The sequence below is a fragment of the Somniosus microcephalus genome, chromosome 13 (assembly GCF_052327205.1).
Source record: "Somniosus microcephalus isolate GS21.2 chromosome 13, FLI_Smic_1.0, whole genome shotgun sequence".
NCBI lineage: Eukaryota > Metazoa > Chordata > Chondrichthyes > Squaliformes > Somniosidae > Somniosus > Somniosus microcephalus.
The window spans coordinates 169,245,283-169,260,860 of record NC_140999.1 but is presented as its reverse complement, the minus strand read 5'-3'; the positions used below and the strand labels follow the sequence as shown (position 1 = coordinate 169,260,860).

The 15,578-nt window shown below is 41.5% G+C and overlaps 1 protein-coding gene across 2 annotated transcripts; it reads left to right on the top strand.

Annotated features, from left to right (window-relative positions):
* Positions 1 to 2,874: 2,874 nt before the first annotated feature.
* slc32a1 (solute carrier family 32 member 1) lies at positions 2,875 to 7,861 on the top strand. Of its 2 annotated transcripts, XM_086005556.1 has the most exons (3): positions 2,875 to 3,416; positions 4,796 to 5,548; positions 6,127 to 7,861. In XM_086005556.1, the coding sequence occupies exons 2-3, from the start codon at positions 5,174 to 5,176 to the stop codon at positions 7,312 to 7,314; spliced, it is 1,563 nt and encodes a 520-aa protein (XP_085861682.1). In that variant the 5' UTR covers positions 2,875 to 3,416; positions 4,796 to 5,173; the 3' UTR covers positions 7,315 to 7,861. The 2 variants fall into 2 exon arrangements, with proteins under 2 accessions (XP_085861682.1, XP_085861681.1); XM_086005555.1 differs by lacking the exon at positions 2,875 to 3,416 and having other exon boundaries at positions 4,459 to 5,548.
* The last annotated feature ends 7,717 nt before the right edge of the window (positions 7,862 to 15,578 follow it).

Sequence of the window (15,578 nt, the reverse complement as noted above, 5' to 3'; positions counted from 1 at the left end):
CACTGCCTGGGTAAGTGCATGCAGCAAGTCATGCCTCTTATGTCATCTGCATTGCAGGGCTGTGTTTTCCTCTTGTTCCATTGTGATGTACACAGCCATGCTGCTACACCATGCTCTTGCATGGTAAATTCACATCTCTCACTGTTGTGCTGATGATACTTCCAATTTTCCCCTTTTGGCTCTGTAATTGCAGAATTCTGCTCAGATTTATTATTATTGACCTTTAATAATGTCAAAGAAAAGAAAGAAAGGTCAAGCAAAAATCATACTTTTTCTCACCTATTTATAAACTTTAGTATTCTTTACTGGGTGGGGGTAAGACTGTTCATGTCATAGCTAAACATGGACACATATTGCTTATTGTTTTCTTAACATTGCACTACTTTTACTCATATCTACTTTTCATTGAAATTACCCAAGAGAAGAATGTTAGGCCTAATATGAAACTAATGGAATTTTTTTCTTCAAATATACAACTGTTTTGGAGATTTCGGAAGATATAATTTTAACACAAGCACATATTAGTATGAAGTGAGTAGGAATACTGGATCCTCCCTGAGCCATTCAAATGAACTGCCTGCAAACCTACTGAACTTGCCTTCACTCTGGACTGGAGATATAATTAAATCCAGTGACAAGCCTAAGCTAAGTTGTAATACAGCTGCAGTTACCCGCTCTATTAGGCTATTACAAATAGTCACTTGCCCCTTGGCGTCAGTGAACTTGGAAGTTTGAATCTTTGACCACGCTCGATCAGCTCCGATGGACGGGTCACATTGTCCGCATGCCCGATACGAGACTCCCAAAACAAGCGCTCTACTCAGAGCTCTGACACGGCAGGAGAGCCCCAGGTGGGCAGAGGAAACGCTTCAAGGACACCCTCAAAGCCTCCTTGAAAAAGTGTAACATCCTCACCGACACCTGGGAATCCCTGGCCCAAGACCGCACAAAGTGGAGGAGAAGCATCCGGGAAGGCGCCGAACACCTCGAGGCTCTTCGCCGGGAGCAAGCGGAAGCCAAGCGCAGGCAGCACAAGGAGCGCACGTCAAGCCAAGCACCCCACCCACCCGTCCCTTCAACCACCGTCCGCCCCACCTGTGACAGAGACTGTAGGTCCCGCATTGGACTCATCAGTCACCTGCGAACTCATTTTTAATGTGGAAGCAAGTCATCCTCGGTTCCGAGGGACTGCCTGAGAAGAAGACTTGGAAGTAAGATTGCCAACCTTATTCCTGGGTTGTACAAAATCCAAGTTATTCGAAACCACCTTGCATTAATGCTAAATTAGCACTGAGCTACAGTTACTGTCCTATTTTGCACAGAAGAGTGACAACCCAATGGCACCAAAATAACTTTGTTAGTGTCAAAAAGAGTGGCTATTTTCTCCATGTCCCGCTGATTCGCCGGCATAATTTGCCTACATAAGAATAGTGACTACACTTCCAAAAGGAGTTCATTTGATGTGAAGTTCTGTGAGACATCCTGTGGATGTGAAAGAAGAGCTTTACAATTGCAAATTCATTCTTCCTTGCTCCACTAAAACTGCATTCTCAGAAACTGCACGCCGCCCAATTACGTTTGTAAATCTGATAACCTTCCAAAAAAGTAGATCTCGGAAGCTTCTGTTTGGATCCTTCCACCGAGAGCACAAGCTCTGAAATATTCATCTAACTTCAACGGTTGACATCGTTTTGCAAATAGAAAACTGAGTTATAGTAGTCATGTCATTGAAATGAAATCTCTCTCGCCGTGGGGCAGTTGAGTATGGCTGACATGTCATGTTAACAGGCACAAAACAGCAGCATTTGCTCCGGCATTCCTATAATGCTATAAAATGTTATTTGTTAAAATTTTAAAAAAATACTTAGAGAAGTACTTGAAGCTCATTTATTTTAAAAGCAGTGTTCTCTTAATGCCAACACATAGTCTGCATTTTCTTTTGTAAAATAAGACAGTATAGTAACAGTTTTATTGACATTTAAATGTGCACTTAATTGGTCATTATTTTAACTTTCAATCTTTTAATTACTGTCAATTGAAAATATGCCACACAAGTTCGATGTTTTCCTGCTGAATTTAAATCTGATAATAAAGTGCACCTTTGTAATGCAACTTCTGTGGTCCAATTTCAATGTGTTATATAGTTTGCTCAAGTGCCGGAATTCGCTTTGTTCGATGCTAACAGGTAGGGCATCGTGGCTTCTGCAGAGCTGCAATGAAGGGAATTTGGAAACAGAATTGACTGAAAGAATTCGTTTTAATTGTGACCCGCCTTCCCCTTTCCGTTCAGTGTGCCTGTCCATAAATTATTCTGTAATTCCACTTCATAGGGAATATCCTATTACTCCCGAACATTTAGTATAAATGCATTCACCTGGTTTAAAGCTGTAAAATTCCGTTTGAAACCCTTAACACTGTAAATCCATGTGTAGTGTAGACACCACTGTACGGAGTTGCTGTTACTGGTGTGAGAAGGTCTTCTGTCTTGTACTTGATAATTTCAGCAGAATGTAAGTAAAACGGGAGGACGCTATCTCCTGGTCTCATCATCCAGAACCGTTACACAACTTACATTATCCAATCGGCTACCTACAAAAATATGGAAAATAATTGTAAAATGGGAAAAATGTAAATACTGTACAAAACGCACAGTTAACTAAAAATAAAATGTACATGATATGCCTCTTGAAATCATGAAATAATATTTATAAGGTTAATTAAAGCAGGTTTGATATAGCCGATAATGTTGTAAAGTTAGCTATCATCATTCAGATCACCGCACCAAACTGTATGAATTCAAATTATCTGCAAATTAATGATTCCCTCTAATAATGTATTGTGTACATGCAAAGTTATCATTCCAAAAAAACGCACCGTAATATTTCCCCAAAGGTTCTTTCCTATCAGGACCACCCCGCCTGTGCCCAGCGCTTTCGCTTGATTTGATATATTTACCAAAAAATAATTTGTGATGTTTCCCGTACAGGCTCACAGCCAAATGTGTCCCAACAAACCGGATCCGCCCGTTCACCCCCCCCCCCCGCCCCCCCCCCGTGCAAGACTAATGGAATACCTTGGATCCCTACTTGGCAAAACGGGAATTCCATTGGTATAATGAGTTGATCAGTGGGACCAAACTAACTACTTTCATTTCAAGCAGGTCCCTGAGAGAAGTGCGAGGAAACGGAAATGCTGCGGGAGGTTTCTGACTTCCCACACCCCGAGTGCCAGTTATAACGGCCCGATAAGAAACTAAAGAAAAGGACTTTTTATTTCAGGATAGTTCTGACACCTGCTTCATAAAAGGCAAATGTGAGTAAGATTTTCTAACTTTGCCGTCACAATTCCGGCAACGATGATCACCAGAAGACCTAAACCGCTGGGCTCCTGTTCTTGAGAATGAAACGGACAACCAGGTCAGACTTGGGCATTTGTTTTGCAAGGGTTAGAATCAAACCATGCTCCTTTAAACAGCCCTGCTTTATTTAATCACGGAAAGATTCTTCTCTGTTCATGCTGATTTCAGAAGTGGGCATTTCCGTTTATTAAATTACACTGGACATTAATTGGGAAAAGCATACTTTGGAAATCCGCATTTAAAAAAATGTGTGAAACATGTATTTTTTTCTCGGTGAAGAGATTTAATGGACCCGTTTCAGGGTTTTTCTTGGCTCTGTACAATTGTGTTGGTTTGCTAAACTGGAATTTCTGTCTGGAATAAAATGTGAACTTTGATTTGCTAATACTGCATCGAAAAGTGCCTAATTCAATTACCGCGACTATGGGTTTTTTGTCACCGGTAAATCGTGTGCTCAAACACACGATTTTAGCAATATCTGAGCTTGGTCTTAAAACAACATGCATTGCAGAGAGAATATTTCGCCATAGCTGTACACCGGCGGCGAAGCGAATTAGTTTCCACATTCCGCGTTCGTTCAATGTAAAATTGCACATGGTTTCTGGAAATTAAATACAGCTTGGGCAAGTGATGCTGTAAACAGATGGCAAGTGGTAGAATGCTTTCTCCGTATAACACATTTTGCATCATTTTGCACCATTCCGATCGCAATAAGGAATCTGGGAAGGAGCGTGTGGAATATTTAACAGCCTGTACAACTTCTGTTTAATCTCCGTCATAAGATAAACAATTTAAATACGTTGAATTCATAAAGTAGTTATTTTGGTCTATGATACGAGACTCCCATTCCAATAATGTGGTACGTTTGTGAAAATGTTCAATATAGGATGAGCTGTTGATTTTTGAGCTGTGTGTGGAGTTTGCACATTCTCCCCGTGTTTGCGTGGGTTTCCTCCGGGTGCTCCGGTTTCCTCCCACAGTCCAAAGATGTGCGGGTTAGGTTGATTGGCTATGATAAAAATTGACCCTTAGTGTTAGGGGGATTAAATACGTGGGGTTATGGAGATAGGGTGGGATATGTGTTGGTGTAAGGGTTGGGGATCAGGTGGGATATGTGTCGGTGCAGACTCGATGGACCGAAATGGCCTCTATCTGCATTGTGGGGTTTCTGTGATTCTGTGACTTTTGGTACATTTATACTTTTCTGTTATTTATGCAAATGTTGACGGTAAGCACTGACAGAGCTTGCGATTTCTTGCGATGCGGAAAACTAAACCAATGTTATGGCTGGGATGGGGATCGAGCGCTCCTCCCACGTGAATCCACACAACCTTTCTGGCTGATGGATGAACGTGCTGAATTTGGAGACGTGGTTGGCAAAGCAATGGGCTTGCGTTGTCAGTTGTATGACACGTCGCCTTTCATTCGTCCCCTTAGGCGCTTCACAGCAGAACTGGCATCATTCCGGCTGACGGGAACCAACTGGGACCTGAGCGGCTCAGACTGGGGTAAAATCTGCGCAGACAGAGAGAAAAATAAAGCTCCGATTCCGGACTGGCGTCTCCTCATCCATCGTTCGCTGCTTTCGCCTTGCAGTAAGTGAGACCGGTTTCGGACACGGGATGAAAGGTTGCAGTCTCCAACTTTAACAGCTGACATGACCCACGGAAAAGACCAGCAAGAAAGGCACACTTTCAGTAAGAATTGGAGATAGCAGTTTGGGATCCCTTCCCCTCCCTCCACAAAGCTTGAGTGCGCCGATTAAAATTCACTTTCGTTTCTGTGCAAGAAGAATAGCCCAGCAACCGAGCGGCGATGGCGACGCTTATAAGAAGCAAGCTTTCCAACGTCGCCACTTCTGTCTCGAACAAATCGCAGGCGAAAGTTAGCGGGGTGTTCGCCAGGATGGGGTTCCAAGCGGCCACAAACGAAGAAGCCGTTGGCTTTGTACAGTGCGACGACCTGGACTATGAGCACCGCCAGGGTCTGCAGATGGACATTTTGAAACCCGAAGAGGTGTCCGGTGAGGCAGATCCAGCGACCGAGGGCGACAGTCATTACCAGAGAGACGGCACTGGTTTGCCTCCTTCAACCTCCAAAGATGGGGAGCCGTGTATGGAATTAGCAACCCAGGGAAAGCCCAAAATTACTGCCTGGGAAGCGGGCTGGAATGTGACCAACGCGATCCAGGTAAACCAGATACTTTCCCCCCCCCCCCATTCATTACTTTAAAAAGCTAACACTGCCCCCCCCCCCCCCCCCACTCTAGTAGCGAACAGCAACTTTGGTGGTGAATTCACCGTGGAATAAAGATAACGTTACTGTATAGATATAGAATGCAACTGATCTCTTTGACGTTCTCTGTTAGAGCATCATTATGCCAATGAAATATTTGTCCTTTTCATTGAAAATGGTTAGTAATTAGTGCAGCCTCTAAATTTACAGTTTTATAAAACGGTGCATTTTATTGCACCCGCAAGTGAACAAACATAACAATGCAGAACAATGCATACCGTGGGGAAAATAAATCAGCTGTTCCCTGAGCAGCAAATACACTCCCTATATATATAATGATGATGAAGTGCTGGCTGTAATTAGTCAGAATTTATGTAACATTGATTGCATATAAATGCCTGTTCAGATTTCTAAACCCCTTGCTAATGTTTTCTGTTCCGTAAATATGTATCCTATTTATACTGAGAATAAATGCGTTGAATTGCTAACTTGAAAAAAATGTGTGCCCATATTGTGTTGTATCTGTCTTTCAGGGTATGTTCGTCCTGGGCTTGCCCTATGCTATCCTGCATGGAGGATATCTAGGACTATTTTTAATAATTTTCGCTGCTGTTGTGTGTTGCTACACGGGAAAGATCCTGATCGCTTGTCTGTACGAGGAAAACGAAGACGGCGAGCTGGTGAGAGTAAGGGACTCCTATGTAGACGTTGCTAATGCCTGCTGCGCCCCTCGCTTTCCGAAGCTGGGTGGCAGAGTCGTGAATGTAGCTCAGATCATTGAGTTAATAATGACCTGCGTTTTGTATGTGGTTGTAAGCGGCAACCTTATGTATAACAGTTTCCCAAATCTGCCCATCTCTCAAAAATCCTGGTCTATTTTGGCCACTGCAATGTTATTACCTTGCGCGTTCCTGAAAAATCTGAAAGCGGTGTCTAAGTTTAGCTTGCTCTGCACTCTGGCACACTTTGTAATTAACGTCTTAGTGATCGCCTACTGTCTGTCTAGAGCCCGGGACTGGGCCTGGGATAAAGTCAAATTCTACATTGACGTAAAAAAATTCCCAATTTCCATCGGCATTATCGTTTTTAGCTACACTTCACAGATCTTCCTACCATCGCTGGAGGGCAACATGAAGAGCCCCAAAGAATTTCACAGCATGATGAACTGGACTCACATAGCAGCGTGTATACTAAAGGGACTGTTTGCCCTGGTAGCCTACCTGACCTGGGCAGATGAGACAAAAGAAGTAATCACGGACAACCTCCCCTACACTATCAGAGCAGTGGTCAATATTTTTCTTGTGGCCAAAGCCTTGCTCTCCTACCCACTACCATTCTTCGCAGCTGTCGAAGTCTTAGAGAAGTCCCTTTCCCAAGAGGGGAGGTTTGCTATGCTTACTAATTGTTATGGGGTCGATGGTAAAATCAAATCATGGGGGTTAGCTTTAAGGTGCGTCCTCGTGGTCTTGACCTTGTTGATGGCCATGTATATCCCCCATTTCGCTCTGCTCATGGGCCTGACTGGGAGCCTAACGGGTGCTGGCCTCTGTTTTCTGCTCCCAAGCCTCTTCCACCTCAAACTTTTGTGGAGACAGCTGCAGTGGCATCATGTCTTTTTCGATGTCAGCATATTTGTTATAGGTTCTATATGCAGTGTGTCCGGGTTCATCCATTCGCTCGAGGGACTAATTGAGGCTTACGATCCCAACACAAGCGACTGAGGATATACTCGGGCATGTATCACATTTCCTCTAGATCCACAAAACATTTCAGATAGGCGCCCATTTTAATTTTGTGCAGAACTCAGATTGTTACTTAAGATGGTCAAGTATAGAAATAATTCCATTAGTGTAAAAATCTACAATTAAAATCTTACCGCATTGCGGCAATCCATACAATTACAATTCAACGTGATATAAGTGAAGATGACAGGGCCAGCCTTCAGAAACACCTTGAGGTACTTCCAGAGTATTTCAAATATGCAGTGGTGGCGGGATCTGCTGTAATCAACTCGCTTCCCGATATTATAGGATTTTAACATTCAGTCTCTAGGCAAGGGATTGGAAGCGTCTTGAAATCCATGTTTAATATATGGAAAGGAGTATATGTGCTATCTAAGCGATTGTTTCATGAACATGTGAAAATGTTTTAAACCGTATGTGTGGTGTGGTTATACATGGCAGAATGTATAATGCAAAGTTTATCTTGAAGCATACATTGTGTAAAATATATATATACATATATGGTATAATAAATGACAGTATCTAATACATTTTGCTGGTGTTATTTCTAACGCTGAATTCAGCGGAATTACACTTTTTAATCAGTGTGAACAACCATTGTGCAAAACGGCAACACGAATAATCAAAGAATGTCACATTTTATTAATTTCGTTTGACATATTTAAAGAATAACGACGTTTGCGTTCTGTATACTAACTGGAATGACCCCACAGCAGAAGCCCTGCGCTATTTGCATATGAATGCAATTATATTCCATCATCACAGTTCAAAATCTCCACCAGCACGGTCCAGTCCATGACGTTGACCCGGGCTGGGTTAACTAGAGAAGCCGTTTTTTTGGAGAGCGAGTGGGTAGTTGAGGAAATCATAGTAACTTATTATTAGAGTAACAACACACACACACATATATATATATATAATAATAACATTAGTCGATATAATGCGAATTATTAGCCGATAAATGAATACGCGTTTGTCCATATAATTAAATATTCGCACCACAAAGGTTATCTAATTCTGATATTATGTAACTAACAATGTTTGATTTCACAACAAATTAGAAAGAAGAAATTCCATAATGATAATCAATGAGGTCTACATGTTTGGTTTTGGCTAGTGCGGTATTGCTGAATTAAAACAGGGATAGTGATTTCATAAAATACTAAAGCTTTTTTTTTTAGCAAATAATGCGAATTGTTAAAATACAGATGCCAAATTTATAAATAACATAAAATATAGAAACATATATCTGTAGGATGGGTGTTTCACCATCGTGTTTAGTGAACGCAACAGTGTCAGAAGGGCCAGACTCGCTCCAAGTACATGTACCACTTTATATGGAGACTGTTTATTTCACTGACAACCAATAGTCACCTGAAAGGAGAGCGGTAAACAAATAGTGGGAATTTACGGAATGGGTGAGGCAAATTGAATTATGTAGCTATTTCCAACCATGCACGTGCAGATTTTATTTATAGGGCGTTTAATATTTGCCCGTTTATTTTGGTATGAGATTGTAGCACAAATAACCTCGATTGAATTTATGACAGCTACGTTATTGGGTCCTGTACTGGCAGATAAAAGATAAAAGCAAATGGGAAAAATAATCTTGCAGGAAATTGGTCGCCGCTCGTTGGGAGATAACCCAGTTTAGCGCTCTTCTTACAACTCTCAGCAATTATTTTTAGGCTTCGTGGGCAAATGCCTGAAAACCTTATCTGTGACATTGATGAACTCACACGATTAATCACTTCACCGGCGCAGACACGAGGGGCCGAATGGCCTCCTTCTGTTCCGTAAATTTCTATGATTCTAAGATGAAGATTATTTTTTTTGCAGTTTTGTCCCCGACGTGCTTTCCTGTTAAAATTAAATTAGTGCGGAGTGTAATGGCTGATTGTTCTATACATCCTAATTCAAATAATTTGTTATGTTTCAGAAAACATTTAAATATTTCAGACACGGAATTGTTACAGGTAACTCACTTTCGCTCTGATACACAATTCTGGCAAACCAGTTGAAGGTCACTCTAAGTACAGGAAGCAATCGACCACCACTTAACTCCCTCCCCGCGTCCCGTCCCATTACAGTCACATCCCATTAAACAGAGGAATACAACTCCCCACAAAACCTATTCCGTTGAAGGTCACCGTACCTGCAAAATATTTACGTAAAAATCGCTTGTTATTCAGTCTGATTTTCATCCCTCAATGCTAATATTCTAAGTATTTTCAAAACGGTAACAATGTTAACGTTGCATTTCAGTATCATCTGAGCTGGTATTAGGTTCGCAAATATTTTTGATCAAGTCACAATTGTTTGTCAATTATAAAAGGAAACTTCAATCAGAAACAAGAACAGCCTGATGGTTTAAAAAGGGTACAGTCAAAGTAATTGCATACTGATTAAAGCTGTATTATTTCGGAGAGTTGTGCTATATTTGGACTGGAATGAGTAACGGACAACCTTGTTCCAACCAGATGCAGTTGTCCTGTTAATCATTTCACTGTTTGCCAAACTAATTTTCGTGTGTCTGGGGGAAAAAGTCATCACGACTAAATTCTATTTGAAACCTACCATTTAATCTTGTCATTGATAATTACCATTCTCATTTTTAACCATTTTCGTATCGCCTTTATTGGCAATGAGTCACAACTACTTTACAGACATCAAGCTTTTTTTTAAAAAAAAACAACGTTGAGCTCCTAATACAGGGCTCTTGGTTTACTTTAAATACAATTCTGGATAGACCCTGTTTTCTTTTTACAGAATTCAAAATCTTCGTTGAAATTTAGATTCATCATTAAAATGCAACATGTATGCAGTTTAACAATTGGACTTGATCCTAAATAAGAAAGGCAACAGCCCACTCTAAAACAAATTGCTACGTAAACGACTATCAATTTACTCCACTATTTGATGTTCAAATTGAAAACGAGAGACCGAGAATTTAATTCGAATCGTTCATTCTTTTGCGTTGTATTAACGAGACAATTCATATATTGCTTGTTGCATCTTTTTTCTTGCAAACGAAGAAGGAGGAACGGGCTAAGTATGTCGAGTGCTCAGCTTACAACCACAGACAGCTTTTCAAAAAGTTTGTCATCGCCCCTTCAACGCTTTGTGGGAATTGTCAGTGCTGATATGAAAGTGCGAACTGTAACGCTTGCCAAAATGTCTCCAGCAATTATTGCGGAGCTGTATTCCAGGCACGGCAGGAATCTGGGGGCGTCCCTGCAATGCGGTAAAACGGGAAAGCAAGTAGAGCGCTCCCAAGCGGCGACTTGCTCAACTACATCATCATGTTGTTTTCCCCAGTGTTGCTGGAGGAGTGGGAACTGTGGAGCAAGTACAAGGAACAACTACTCTGCGTGCAATTTCAAGGAAAAGATTAAGACAAAATATTCAGCATAGTACATTTTTCTGAGTTCTGGTCACGTTAACCTGTCTTTCTATTTTTGATGCTGACTGACCTGCTGCGCATTCTCAGCAAAATTTAAATTTTTTTTCAGTTGTCCGAATTTATCCCTATCTCTGCAGTAGAATGTCTAATGGTTTCGCAGTGGCGCTGCGTAAAAATATAGGGACGGTTACTGAAGGAATGCGTGCTGAGCTTTGCTCGCACTGGGTCCTCTTTATTTTTCTGTTAGCACGAGGAATGATGGTTTGCAAAGGGTGAATTCAGCACAGTAACCAGCAGGAGATTAAACGTTGCAGACTTTAGCAAACCATTTGCCAGAAAATATTATGACATCAAGACAGAATAATGTAGATTAAAAAAAATGCAAGTAATTAAGTAAAGGCAGAAATAAAAGTAATTGTACCGTCGTAAATGTAGATACAGACAACATTCGATATTCTTTGGAAATGAAACATTGCTGAATAAAATTGCATTTATATGTTACTTGATCACATCGAAATGTCTCAAAGCTCTTCACACAATTAATTTATTTTGGAGTGCAGTGACTGTTTAACTTATATTTTAATAAAACATGTTTGACTCAAAAGGTCTGAACAGTTAAATTTGCCTATTCGTCAGCATTAAGTTTCAACACGCTTTTTGAGATTGCCTAATGGTTGTAGAACAGAATATATATTTCACCAGTGAAATGGAAGTACCCTGGTTATTAAAAGGGAGAATGGACAAAGGGATACAAGAGAAGGCCACTGAATATTACTAGTAGTCAGCTAGTGCATTCCAAGCCAGTAATGATAAGAAATATCTTTGTAATTATGCTACCCCTGCCTGTTCAATCACGAGTGAGCCAGGCCATTTGGCCCATCTTAATTCATCCATCCAGAAATCCCCTATAGTTCTCCCATCATAGAACTCAACTGTTTCTTAAATGATTTTACTGTACCTCCACTACTGGAAATTAGTTTGATCTGTTTATCATTCTTTGTATGAAGACAATTTTTCAGATATTAGTCCTAAATTTGCCTTGTACCAGTCTGAACCTGCGTCGTATTGTGCTACACTCACAATTTACTTTTCAGTGATATTTTGGATTTACCTTTTCCATACCCTATCTTGTATACCTCTACAAGACCTCCTCTCAGACCCCTCTTTTCAGGCTTGAAAAGCCCAATTTCTTCAGTTTTTCCTCAAACACTAGAGATCAATCTTTTGGCTTTTCTCTGCACAGCCCAACACTTGACTGTCTCCCTACACTCAACGACCAGCACTGAACGCAGTGCTCAATGTGTGGTCTGGCCAGAGCACTATGCAGTTTGATTATTACTCCCTCTGACTTACATCAACTGTTTTTGACTGTTGACCTTTGTTGTACCACCAGCTGTAGCTACTTCACCCAAGTGAGGTTGTGGTGTCAAATGTATAAACCAATGAATGTCAAAGTAAACTGAAATTTACCTTTTACATCAGGATCTCCATAAAGAGACTTGGTTTTGGCTTGCAAGAAAGTGGAATATCAGGAGCTTTCATTAAAAAAAAAGTCCCGAGTGCCCTTCCAAGCCTAGTTGCATGAGTCTGCACCCGACCTATGAAATACAATGCTCCCAATACTGTTGACAGCTCTTTCTTTTTCACTGACTGATAGCCTTTTTTTGGCCTTGAACGATCACCTTGAGCTTAATATTTCAGTTAGGATGGTGAACCTGCAAGTGCCATCTTGATGCAGGTGGTAGCTTTCTTGCCTATAAGCCAGCAGTTTGTGGATTTAAGCCCTCGTTCAGGATGTTAGCATGTATTGATGGAGCTTTGTACTGTTAGAGGTGTTGCCTTTTCAATGTCGTTTTAAATTCAGTCTCCTGTGTTCTAGTGGTTCAAGTGTATGTAACAATTAACAAGAACAAATTTTATGGTTATTCATTTCAGTGTTGTTTGTGGGACTTTACTGTGTGCAAAATGGCTACTGCAGTTACCCACATAGCATGAACAATTGCACAATGTAATTCATCCTATGCAAAATGCTTTGGGCCATTCCTGAGAGGCATGATAAGGTGCTATATTAATGAGTTCTCTAATCTTGTAGCTTATTTTTAGAAACAAAGTATAATGATGGCAGGGTGATAGTGTGCATTGAAGCAGTAACATGGAGTGGGAGGATCTAGTTTTCATCTCCCATTCCACTGAGTCCTTGATCTGAGTTCTGTTGGACAGGGTGCCTCCCTGCTGGAGGAGAGAAAATTACAGAGGGTCATTGAAAGGTATCTATAGAGCTGTTTGCAAAGTGGGCTTAGCAGACCACCTACCTGCCTGTTTTCTTTGTCACAGAGGTATGAGATTCAGGCTGGAGAGTAAATATGGGCAATAAATTGTTATATAAAAAAAACAAAGATTATTTTTTTAAATTTCAACATTGAGTTCTATATGGAGCTATATTAGAACAGAGCTCTATATTGTTGAAAAATTAAGAACATTGATGCACATTTCATTCGGAGAGTTATTTTTTCAATGCTGTGAAAGTAAAACCAAATTTTTCTTCTTTTCATATTAACCTTTGACACAAATTATATAGGCCTAGATTTTGCAGTGCGCACTTACATCAGCACAGGTGCAGCCAACACACAATTCCGCCCGCCCCTTGACGCCGCTGCTGACTCGGGCAGATTTACCAGTGTCTGCTCATTACCATAAACATTAATAACCTTCAGCTCAAGAACCGCCAGTTAATGGGTGCAAGTGAGTGGAGGACAGAAACTAGAACGCTGCAATGGAATTTAAAGGTTTGTTGTAGCTTAAAGGGAAAGTGGCAGCAAACACAGTATTGGAGAGAGGCTCTATTTTCTATTTAAGATTCTATTTTCAGTGAAGCAACAATGGATATATGGGAGAAGGCCAATACTGTTTGGCACACAGGGAAAGATCTCATCTCGGTCACATTGAGGGCACATATTAAGGGAGGTGGTTGAAGCTTTTAGCGCCAGTCCCACAATCTCTAACTCAGCAAAGCTGTGTAAGAAAAAAAAAATTGACTAGAATGGGCAAGGTAGTGTGCCTAACACAACCCTAGTAAAGGTCATACAACCTACACCTGGTATATTGTCATCTTGACACAGTCAATGTCTCACGGTGGAATTGCATGCTTGTATGGAGATGTTAACACCCTGAAGCTACTGTGCTGCCACTCTCTTGAATCCTACCTGAATAATGCATGATTATAAGCACACCATATGCATCCAACTTAAACTGCATCTGTAAACCCGCTAACTGTCACAATTACTAGTGTTGGCATGTGCATGCAGTCCCTGGGTGTCTTTCACAATACTTTGGTGAGCTGAGTGACACTGTTATACTCTGCATTTGTTTTGCAGGAGATGGCCCAGCACGTGAAAGCAAGAAAGACCATGGGAGGGGTGGCAAAAGGTGTGGAAATATACGCAGGGTGGCCCTTCTCTCTCACGCGGAGAGGCACTCAGCATAATGGAGCATGTGGAGGCCAAAGGTGTAGGAGATGGAAAGAATGGTGGGTAGGTGGCACAACCAGGTTTACGTATGGATGAACTAATTGAGTCTTACACAGTTACAATAAGCACATAGACAGTAGACAGTACAATAATATTATTGCACTATTAGGTATGAAGGGGAACTCACTGATGAGAAGCATCATACTAATTCTTGTTATGAGCCCTCTCACTCCAGCTGCTATTTTGCCAGAACATCTTTTCCCACACTGTCATTCATTCCCTCACTTCACAGTGCCAGCCCAGATACCCACCCCTGGGGCGTAAGACAAGTGATAGGGGGGAGGTCAATGCATTGGGTGAAATACAGCTCACAAGTGGCCAGAATGAAAGGAGGATGGAACAGTAGGATGGTGACATCTCTGAACGGAGTGCCCAGAGGAGCCAGATCATGCTGTGGAGCTTCGGGGCTATGATTTCATGGGTCCTGCTTTCAGGCAAAACATGATGGTGGAGCATCGAGTGTGCAGGCATTGCAGGATGTCTCCAAAAATGTGCTTTATATGGCTAGTTTCCTGGAGGAGTCTGTTACCAGTCTGAAACATTAACTCTGTTTCTCTCTCCACAGATGCTACCTGACCGGCTGAAGTGCTGAGTATTCCTGCATTTTCTGTTTCTATTTCAGATTTCCAGCATCTGCAGTATTTTGATTTTTGCACAATCATGGAGGGTTTCATATCACTGCAGAGGGTGGCAACACAAGGGAATGCCACTGGTAAGGAGATCTTTGCCACAATGTTTCCTTCCCGAGAGGAAGCTCATAATGCTGCCATGGAGGTCTTGGGTGCCTGCATTCAGCCAGGCATAGATAGGGGTTTTGCAGCTCTAGTGCAATCTATTGGGTGTGACCACCAGCTGATCGTCAGTCTAACACCAGCAGCTTGGCGAGCACGTTTTCACAGGATGACGCTTTTTCTAGAATCCAGTTCCACTGAGGCAATTATTCAGATCTCCCAATGTCTGAATATGCTGGTCCACAGCAGCAGAACCTGGTTGCCTCATCATCAAATTTGGAGATGCAACATTCAGTGATCACTGTCAGGAAGGGAGGGCCCAGAGATATCAACCACCACAGTTCCATGAAGTTCTAATGTATTGAGAGCAACATACTGAGATATGTTACAGAGATCATCTACACTAAACTGAACTGAAATTATTCTAAAGCGTAAAAGTAGTGACCTTCACCTGCACAGACAGAGCAGTGCTATTCCTAGAGAATGCTCTCCAGTCAGGTTCCAGTGTCCCACAAAGGTCACAGAGCATAGGGAAAAAAGATTCCTCATATTGGGCCGTATTTTCCGATCGGAGGCTTCCCG

What these genes read in the sequence shown, in the direction of transcription:
- slc32a1 (XM_086005556.1), top strand. Translation starts at nt 5,174, where the DNA reads ATGGCGACGCTTATAAGAAGCAAGCTTTCCAACGTCGCCACTTCTGTC. An exon ending in ATGTGACCAACGCGATCCAG is followed by an intron (nt 5,549 to 6,126) that starts GTAAACCAGATA and finishes TCTGTCTTTCAG; the next exon opens with GGTATGTTCGTCCTGGGCTT.